General features: G+C 51.3%; 1 protein-coding gene across 1 annotated transcript; it reads right to left on the bottom strand.

Annotated features, from left to right (window-relative positions):
* Nucleotides 1-322: 322 nt before the first annotated feature.
* Nucleotides 323-10,062, bottom strand: lrp4 (low density lipoprotein receptor-related protein 4). The gene is given in 14 exon segments (XM_047042276.1): nucleotides 323-3,107; nucleotides 4,410-4,548; nucleotides 4,791-4,878; nucleotides 5,688-5,752; nucleotides 6,178-6,286; nucleotides 6,499-6,612; nucleotides 6,786-6,978; nucleotides 7,556-7,664; nucleotides 7,900-8,034; nucleotides 8,238-8,456; nucleotides 8,690-8,993; nucleotides 9,482-9,707; nucleotides 9,903-10,043; nucleotides 10,045-10,062. Coding segments are annotated over 14 exon segments (2,205 nt in total). The 3' UTR covers nucleotides 323-2,762.
* Nucleotides 10,063-10,478: the final 416 nt, after the last annotated feature.

The following is a 10,478-nucleotide window of genomic DNA, read 5'->3' as shown; positions in this document are numbered from 1 at the left end:
TATGATTGGACGATTCAAAATTTCTCCCTAGTCCACCAATGAGTTTCATTAGACGAGAAGGCGGATTTCTAATGTTTTGAATATCAAAACTCCCTCAAACATTCTTTTGATTCATAGTACAAAAATAACGCTGGTAATAATAGTAGTAATAATAATAATCTGGTAATAATAATCATGGTCTGGGTGAATACTCGATTCTGTTTGGCTGCAGGGGTGTCCGTTATGTAAGGGATAATACCGGACGAGGTCTACAATATTAGTTTTTAAAAAAAGTTGAAAAGATATGTAAAAAATGTATGTGTGAAAACAAAGTTTAGTCAGGTTTAGTGGATGTGGAGACGTCCATCTTTATATACAGTCTTGTGTTTTAAATGAAGAGATCGGGTACAAAAGTGTCATATTTTCGTTGAAATGCAAATGCAATTTTATATTAAAAGATAGCAAAGGAGTAGTTTACTATATCACACAACACCGTTTGTTAGTACTACAATGGAAATACATAAACAGTCTTTTCATATTTACACATTAAGTGACAACCAAACAAAGAAATCATAAATATCTCTTTTTGTTAACTTTACAACAGTTATATGTGAACAATATTTCATAACACAAAGAGAACTATTAAATAACTGGCATCAACCCTATCATTTACAAGACTAGAAAACAGTGGTTACAATAATCCAGCAAAAAAAATCTTCTCCAGTGAGTAAAATTAATACAAGTCAAACAATCTTGAAATCCCTTTGTACAAAAGACTATACAACAAAAAATCAACACAATATCTTCAACAAATACAAATGTTTGCTTTTATCTGTGTATGAATGGTAAATCTGTACAGTTGTTTAGCAACTTTAGTTGAGTGGGTGGGACTGTGTGCGAGGATTGTTAATCTGATTCTCTGCATGCCCGCCCTCAGCCAATCGTCAGAGACTTCAGGGAAAGTAGCTGCCAAGACCCTTCCTCATTGGCCTTCGTGCTCATCTAGCAGCGAATCAGCGTGATGCTGAACTAGAAGAAATTACTTCACGACAAGTGGGTTTGAAAACTGACATCTGTCCACAGTAACACTCTTTCCCCCCTCATCATCTTCATCACACAGACATGCATGCTTCTCAACACACCGCCCTCTAGAAAAGCAACTTGAATGAAATACATGCTGGATAAATGGTCATTTCTAGGCTATAACCCTTCTATAGTTAAGCAGGTGTAAAGTATTTGAATGTAGGCTATATCATCCCAAACGCCATCGGTATGTTACTGAAGACACTGTACTAGATATACACTGTGTTGCGATTATCTAACGTACTGTAAGTGCACACCGCTTCACAGATTCAGATATGGTAGCTCTACTTTAATCAGAATGCTTACAAGAATGCCACACACATTTTAAAAACCTCCCAAAAAATATAAATTAAATAGAGAAAAAGAAAATCGAAACAAATGTTTGGCACTTATACTTCATGGAGACAGACGTCCACCCCAGAAAGGATGGTATAATTGCAGTGATATATATTTTTTTAACAACACACATTTTCTAATCTTTTACTCTTGATTTCAAATGAATGCGACTTCAGGAACCACATATAGTCAGGAGTAGCGGATACTGAGTCCCAGGTTGGTTTGGTGGCGGCGGGAACCGACCGTCCTAAAGGACAGGTGCAGCGGTCGCGTGAGTGTCCCAGCAGGTCCGTTACCGGGAGGAGATGAGCAAGGAAGTGACATGTGGAAGCCCCCCCCCCCTTTGGCACTGTCATAAATATCACCATGGATGACTGAGTCGTTCAGTACTGTTCTAAAGCATAACTGTTCTTAAGATCAGCAAACTCACTCAAGTACAAAAGATCATAAATAGAGTTCATGAAAACACAAGCGACGATGTGAGGCATTAGGATAGGAAGCTGCTGTTATGTAGTCCAGGAGTACAATGTTTTTTTTCTTTCAATTTCTTTTTTTTCTTTGTCAAAAAAGTTCACAAAAAATGCTTCTGTTATACACAAGGAAGCTGCTCTCGCTCAAAGGGGTTTGCTTTTGTCATCAGAAAGGCTCCAGAATTTTTTCTGCGGTTCCTTTTCAAAGTCTCTTGCATTTGTGTTCCAGCATGATCAGAACTGGTAGTGAAGTCTTTTGTTTTAAGGAGTTAGCAGTTACTGTAGCAGAGAGCAGATCATGTGATAATAATGTGTGTGTATTTATTATATGTATATATTGTATGTGTTTACAATACAGTTGTGTGTGTGTAAGAGAGAGCGAGAGAGCGAGAGAGAGAAAGAGAGTGAGCGAGGAGTCCAGAGCTCAGAGATACAGAAGTTTTCAGGTTTGTGTGTGTGTGTGTAGGGCTTGTATTGACTGTAAGTATGCAGGTTTGAATAAAGTTGTAATCACGTTTGTTTGCTAGTACCTACAGTAAGAGTACCTCTAACTTGTGTTTATGTCTGAATCATCTAATACATAACTACAGAATAATACTATTGTATGTAGTTGTATGTGCTGATCTAGATAGGTCTGTCTACAGTAAAATGTATATATGTTTTAAAGCAGGCGCTTGTTTGTGTGTGTGTGTATATGTGCATGTGTGTGCGCGCATGTGCATGTTTGTGTGTATATGTGCGCATGTATTTGTATGCGTGTAGAAATTTGTATTCTTTCATGTATGTGTGTGCACGCATGTTTTTTTACGTGTGTATGAGTGAGTGTGTGTGTGTATATGAGTATGTGTGTGTATATGAGTGTGTGTGCGGGGGTCAGCAGGGCGCGGGCCCTCCTCACACCTCGCTCTCCGTGGAGGGCTTGCGAGCGGCGGTCCAGCTGGTGTCGGGCAGGCTGTGCTGGGCGTGGCGGTGTGGCGTGGAGCAGCTGGGAGGCAGCGTGCTAATGGAGGAGCACTCAGACGCCTCCTCCTGCAGGAGCTGCTCCGTCTCCCCGTCGTCCAGAGAGACGCTGCTGGCCTGCAGGGACACGGTGTCGGTGCGCATGCAGGCGTGGAGCCCGCCGCCCCGGGGCGTCCGCAGCTGCTTCAGGTCGTCCCAGTACAGCTGCTCGCTGGACAGCAGACACACGCCCTCCACGATGCGGATCTTCTCACTGCTGTAGCCCCCCTCCACGCCCCCCTGCATGGAGCACACAGTCAGTGAGGGTTAGGGATAGGGGCAGGGTTAGTCTGGTTGGCCGTGTTGGAACGAGGCACCATGGGGGAACCTCAAATGCAGTAAGGACTGTTCCAGAGCAGGCTCTCATCACTCAACACACTACCCATGCTGCTCTGGAGTTAGGGGGGCAGGAGTTAGGGGGGCTGGGGGGTTGGGGTTAGAGGGGCTGGGTTAGGGAGGCTCGGTCAGGGTCTGTCTTCTCGTTACTGTCAGCTCTCGCCCGTCCGATGGGCTTCTCGTAAGAGGCAAGCAGATCAGAAACACAACGACTGTTGAAGGGGTCAGACTGAAGACACTCGGAATCAGGTTCAACACGCCAAGCAGAGGACAAGTAGAGACAGAACTGCTAACATGCAGACAGAGAGATAGAGAACTGCTAACATGCAGACAGAGAGAGAGAGAGAACTGCTAACATGCAGACAGAGAGAGAGAGAACTGCTAACATGCAGACAGAGAGAGAGAGAACTGCTAACATGCAGACAGAGAGAGAGAGAACTGCTAACATGCAGACAGAGAGAGAGAGATAACTGCTAACATGCAGAGAGAGAGAGAGAGAGACAGAGAGAGAGAGAGAGAGAGAGAGAGAGAGAGGAAGAAAGAGAAGGGAGAAAAGCAGAGTGAGAGACAAAAAGAGAGCAGAGGAGTGATTCCTCCATGCAGTGGGACTACCTCTCCGCAGATCAAGCGGGTCAAAAGATGAAAGGAGAGAGGGAGTTGTAAGGATGAGAGAGCTGTTGTGAGGGAAAGGGGGAAGAGGGGGTAGGAGAGATGAGTGTTGGGACAGATGAGGGCCTGTGTCTCTTCAAGGTGTTGGACTCTGGGTCCAGACACAGCCTGGCATGTGGCCTAACCTCACACAAAGATCCTGTCACATTACTGTCCTAACAAGCGGACGACCCAAACGGATTCAGGTTAAATGTATTCCTCTGTTGTCATTAATGACCATTTTACACTGTTGGCCTACTTTTTTCCAAACAGACGTATGGGAGGGGATTCGAACCAGTGACCTCTTGATCCTTCATATTCTAACCCAGGCTCAGAGCACCGTCAATACAGTTTGGCTGTAGCCACATCAGTGAAGAGAGACAGGTATATGGATGGGTACAGCTCAGTGGTAGAGCATGGAGATGGGTATAGCTCAGTGGTTACAGCATCTGACTGCAGATCAAAAGGTTGCAAGGTCAAATCCCCCTGTATTTAGCTTCAGATAAAAGCACCATGAGTGCATCATTCTGTAGATATCATGATGATGATGATAGTGACCTCCTTCTTGTAGCGGAGCTGGTTGTACATGGGCGGCTTCTGCGCCTCGATCTTCACCTCCTGGGTGGAGGTACGGTAGGAGGGGTTGCTGTAGGTCAGGTTGCTCACCCCTGGGTCCGCAAGCTTAGACTTCTTGTGTCTGAGAACAGAAACCATGGAAACTGCTTTATTTTTATATTATACTATTAAAATATATAATATGTATTTTACTGGCCACATAACAACTCACGAGATCTGGACATGTTTTTGTCATTGCCAGGGTTTGAGCACTGATTTGTAAAATAATAATAATAGATGAAAGAATTCTATTGTATTTATGTGAGGTGCTTCCAGCCCAGGTGCATGGCTCAGGTGCATGGCCAGCCCAGGTGCATGGCTCACCTGTAGATGATGAAGGCAGCGATGAGGATGAGGAGGGACAGGATGGTCAGAGCTCCACCGATCACGTAGCTGATGTGAAGGCCCTCCCCTGAAAACAAAAACAAACAAGTGTCGTTGTTAACCAGTTAATTACCACGGCAACAAAAACCCAGATGATCATGGTGAGGATGATAGTGATGGTGAGGGTGATGGTGAGGGTGATGGTGAGGGTGAGGATGATAGTGAGGGTGAGGATGATAGTGAGAATGATGGTGAGGATGATAGTGAGGATGATGGTGAGGATGATAGTGAGGGTGAGGATGATAGTGAGGGTGAGAATGATGGTGAGGATGATGGTGAGGGTGAGAATGATGGTGAGGATGATAGTGAGAATGATGGTGAGGATGATAGTGAGGATGATGGTGAGGATGATAGTGAGGGTGAGGATGATAGTGAGGGTGAGGATGATAGTGAGGGTGAGGATAATAGTGAGGGTGAGAATGATGGTGAGGATGATAGTGAGGATGAGGATGATGGTGAGGATGATAATGAGGATGATGGTGAGGATGAGGATGATGGTGAGGATGAGGATGATGGTGAGGGTGAGAATGATGTTGAGGGTGAGGATGATAGTGAGGATGATGGTGAGGGTGAGAATGATGGTGAGGATGATAGTGAGGATGATGGTGAGGATGATGCTGAGGGTGAGGATGAGGATGATGGTGAGGGTGAGGATGATAGTGAGGGTGAGGATGATAATGAGGATGATGGTGAGGGTGAGGATGATAGTGAGGGTGAGGATGATAATGAGGATGATGGTGAGGGTGATGATGATAGTGAGGATGATGGTGAGGATGATGGTGAGGATGATAGTGAGGATGAGGATGATAGTGAGGGTGAGGATGATGGAGGACTCACCATGTGGGGCCGTCACCACGTCGCTCTGTAAACAGCCCTCCACTCCAGAGCTTTTGTCTGTGCAGCTGAAACAAGCAGAGCATCCCTGTCACACACAGCATCCCTGTCACACACAGCATCCCTGTCACACACAGCATCCCTGTCACACACAGCTCAGAGCATCCCTGTCACACACAGCATCCCTGTCACACACAGCATCCCTGTCACACACAGCATCCCTGTCACACACAGCTCAGAGCATCCCTGTCACACACAGCATCCCTGTCACACACAGCTCACAGCATCCCTGTCACACACAGCATCCCTGTCACACACAGCATCCCTGTCACACACAGCATCCCTGTCACACACAGCTCAGAGCATCCCTGTCACACACAGCATCCCTGTCACACACAGCATCCCTGTCACACACAGCATCCCTGTCACACACAGCTCAGCTGTCAGCAGCTCCCACTGGAGGGAGGTTGCAGTTGCAGTAGCCTTACTTGACCAGCGGGGGGGCCCCGAGGGGGGGGCATCTGTGGGCACCTGGGGGACGTTTGGGGGGGCAGGGGTGCTGGTGGTGCCTCTGTCTGGCAAGGTGGGAACGTACCCCGAGACTGGAACACACACACTTTAACGTTAGAGAACTGGGCCCAACGTCATCAAAACACATGCACACACTCAGTCACTTACACTCATTCACACGCTCACAACCCTTTACACACACACACTCTCCCCCCCCCCCCCCCCCCCACACACACACGCACACACACACACACTCACAAACACACACACACAAACACACACACACACGCACACAGTAACTCACTGGTGGAGCAGGGTCGGCTGTCTGCTTCATCAGGACAGGAGCACACGAAGGTGTTGGTCTTGGAGAAGCACAGGTGAGTGCACCCTCCATTATTCGCCCCACAGTGGTTTGTTCCTGCGAGGAGAGAGCGGCCTTTAACCCCTGCTGACCTTTAACCCCTGCTGACCTTTAACCCCTGGTATCCTTTAACCCCTGGTGTCCTTTAACCCCTGCTGACCTTTAACCCCTGCTCCAGGTCCATGACCCAGAGGGCTATGACCCAGAGGGCTAAGACAGGGTCTCCTTACCACTCTGTCTCTGGGGAGACACCACTATGATATCCATGAGCCCCTCCACGTTGGCCAGCACTGTCTCCTTGTTACGGCCTGAGTGCTTGTCCACTCGCTGGATGGACTTAGTCTGCCAGTCCGTCCAGTACAGCCAGCGGTCTTGCTGTGAGAGTCGGGAGAAAGGGATTAGAGGAGAGGACACCGGCTTCAACTGGAGGACGAGGAAGAAAGAGAAGAAGGAGAGAAAGAGAGGGGATAAAAAAACAAGACAGACAAGGAGAGGGGGGAGGGGGGAGGGGAGGGGGGAGGGGAGACAAGGTAAGGAAGAAAAATGAGGGTCAGAAATGGAGGAAGGAAGAAGGAATGGTTAAACAGAATGACTGAGAACAAGTGGATGAGGGAGGAGTCAGACGTGAGTGGAGTGATTGAGGGAGTGAGAACAGGAGAGTGAGAGCAGGAGAGTGGAGAGAGAGAGGGGCAGGGAGGAGGGGCCAGGTGGTGATTGGCAGGTGGAAGGAGGGGCCAGGTGGTGATTGGCAGGTGGGAGGAGGGGCCAGGTGGTGATTGGCAGGTGGGAGGAGGGGCCAGGTGGGAGGAGGGGCCAGGTGGTGATTGGCAGGTGGGAGGAGGGGCCAGGTGGGAGGAGGGGCCAGGTGGTGATTGGCAGGTGGGAGGAGGGGCCAGGTGGTGATTGGCAGGTGGGAGGAGGGGCCAGGTGATGATTGGCAGTTGGGAGGAGGGGCCGGGTGGTGATTGGCAGTTGGCAGGGGGGGGCCAGGTGGGGGTACCTGTGTGAGGGCGAAGGGGTGTGACACAGGGCTGACTAGGATCTGACGCAGCTTCCCGTTCAGGTCAGAGCTCTCGATCCTGTCCAGGTGAGCGTCCACCCAGAAGATCCTGCAGAGACACCACAATCTCAACACCCTGACAGAACCCTGACAGAACCCTGACAGAACCTCAACACCCTGACAGAACCCTGACAGAACCTCAACACCCTGACAGAACCCTGACAGAACGTCAACAGCTGAACCAGAAGAAGCTCCAGCAGATCCCTGACAGCATGTCCTCAGATGAACAGATCTCCTGTGTGTGTTTGGATGAAAGCTGAGCTTGTCAATGTTTCTTCCCAGACCTGCGCGTGTCGTAGTCCAGAGTGAGGCCGTTGGGCCAGCCCAGGTCAGTGTTGATCAGAACCTTCCGGTCCGACCCATCCAGGTGAGCTCGCTCGATCTTGGCGATGTGACCCCAGTCTGTCCAGAACAAGTACCTGTGGAGCAACCACACCTTGGTCAGAAACACTCAGTTTTAACACACGTGGACCACAGCACGACCAGAACCCTCCCCTCTCCCCCTACTCTCCCCTCCCCTCTCCCCCTCCTTTCCTCCCCTCTCCCCCTCCTCTCCTCCCCTCCTCCCCTCATCCCCTCCCCTCTCCCCTCTCCCCCTCCTCTCCTCTCTCCCTCCCCTCACCCTTTGCTGGGGAACACAGCGATGGCCCTGGGTTCGTCCAGGCTGTTGTTGACCAGGACCTTGCGGCTGGTGCCATCCAGGCGGGCCACCTCGATGGTGTTGCGTCCGGTGTCGGTCCAGTACATGTTGCGTGCGACCCAGTCGACTGCCAGGCCGTCGGTGGTCTTTAGGCCCTGACTGATCACCGTCTCCATCCCACTACCGTCCAGGTTACAGCGCCTGGGTCATACCAGGGTCATACCAGGGTCATACCAGGGTCATCCCACTACATCATCCATGTGTGTGTGTGTGTATCTGTGTAGGTGTATGTATCTATACGTGTGTGTGTGTGTGTGTAGGTGTATGTATCTATACGTGTGTGTGTGTAGGTGTATGTATCTATACGTGTGTGTGTGTGTGTGTGTAGGTGTAGGTGTATGTATCTATACGTGTGTGTGTACACGTGTGTGTACCTGATGACGTCCAGGTGGACGTCGGTGTAGTACAGCTTGCCGTCCAGGCTGTCGTAGTCGAGGGAGATGACGTTGTGCAGCTCGGGGACGTCCACGTGAACGTCGGTGTGGTCGTCTGTGTCCAGGGAGATCCTCCTCACGCTCACACGGTTAGAGAACAGCAGGAAGGTCTCCGGGGAGGCGTCACAGGAGCGCCCGTCGGCCCGCAGCACGATGCCCGTGGGGCAGGCGCATGAGGTGGAGTTGGGGCGTGGCAGGCAGAGGTGGGAGCAACCCCCGTTGTTACGCCCACACTTGTTAACGCCTGGGAGGGGGAGGGGAGGAAGGGGGAGGGGAGGAAGGGGGAGGGGGGAGGAGGGACTTGAGGTTAGAACATGGAGACAAGACGTAACATCGATAATAACGAGGCAGAGGGAGGCAGTGTCTGAGGCAGTGTCTGAGACAGTGTCTCAGGCAGTGTCTGAGGCAGTGTCTGAGGCAGTGTCTGAGGCAGTGTCTCAGGGCAGTTCTCAGGCAGTGTCTGAGGCAGTGTCTGAGGCAGTGTCTCAGGCAGTGTCTGAGGCAGTGTCTGAGGCAGTGTCTCAGGCAGTGTCTGAGGCAGTGTCTGAGGCAGTGTTTGAGGCAGTGTCTGAGGCAGAGGGAGGCAGTGTCTGAGGCAGTGTCTCAGGCAGTGTCTGAGGCAGTGTCTGAGGCAGTGTCTCAGGCAGTTCTCAGGCAGTGTCTGAGGCAGTGTCTGAGGCAGTGTCTCAGGCAGTGTCTGAGGCAGTGTCTGAGGCAGTGACTGAGGCTCACCCAGAGGGGCTTGGCGGTCCACAGCCTGGATGTCCATGAGTCCGGGCAGGCTGGAGCGCACGGTGATGGTGTTGGCTCCGGAGGCCTTGTCGGCCCTCTGGATGCTGCGGCTCTGCCAGTCGGTCCAGTAGAGGTGGGGCCCCAGCAGGGTGAGGCCATACGGGTGCTGCACTGGGGACACCAGCGTACGCCGGTTCTGGCCGTTCAGGTCCGCAGCCTCGATGCGCTACGGAACACAAGGGCCGGGTCACATGACTGGGTCACATGACCGCTACGCTGCGACACACTACTGCTGGGTCACGTGACTGATTCTATATACTGAACATGATTCCATGCACTGAGTGTGTGTGTGTGTGTGGGGGGGGGGGGGGGGAGGCAGGGAGGTCAAGGGTCAGGGAGGTCTGGGGTCAGGGGTGCTGACCTCTGTGTGTGCGTCTGCCCAGAGCAGCTGCCCCCCGGTGGAGTCGATGGCGAGGCCGTTGGGCCAGCCCAGGTTGTTGTTGATCAGAACCAGACGGTCCGAGCCGTCCATGGCAGAGCGCTCCAGCTTGGCGTTCTCCCCCCCAGTCTGTCCAATACATGTAGCTGGGGGAGGAGGGGGGAGAGCAGGAGGAGGAAGGGAGAGGAGGAGGGGGAGGAGGAGGAAGGGAGGGGGGGGGGAGAGCAGGGGGAGGGAGGGAGGGAGGGGGGAGGGAGGGGGAGAGAGCAGGGGGAGGGAGGGAGAGCAGGGGGAGGGAGGGGGGGAGGGAGGGAGGGAAAGGAGGTGATGGAAGAGACATAAAGAGAGAGAATCTGATTTAATCTCCTGTGTCTCATGTCTCCAAACACAATCAAACCATTAGAAACTGTCATGACGCCCAGAGACCACACGCGTTCAGACCGCCCAACCCCGGTCCAGAGTGCGTGGTCAGTCCAGAGCGTGTGGTCAGCCCAGAGCGTGTGGTCAGCCCAGAGCGTGTGGTCAGTCCAGAGCATGTGGTCAGCCCAGACCGATCTC

This window comes from Hypomesus transpacificus, chromosome 19 (genome assembly GCF_021917145.1).
Source record: "Hypomesus transpacificus isolate Combined female chromosome 19, fHypTra1, whole genome shotgun sequence".
NCBI lineage: Eukaryota > Metazoa > Chordata > Actinopteri > Osmeriformes > Osmeridae > Hypomesus > Hypomesus transpacificus.
This window is presented reverse-complemented; position numbering and strand designations above follow the sequence as displayed.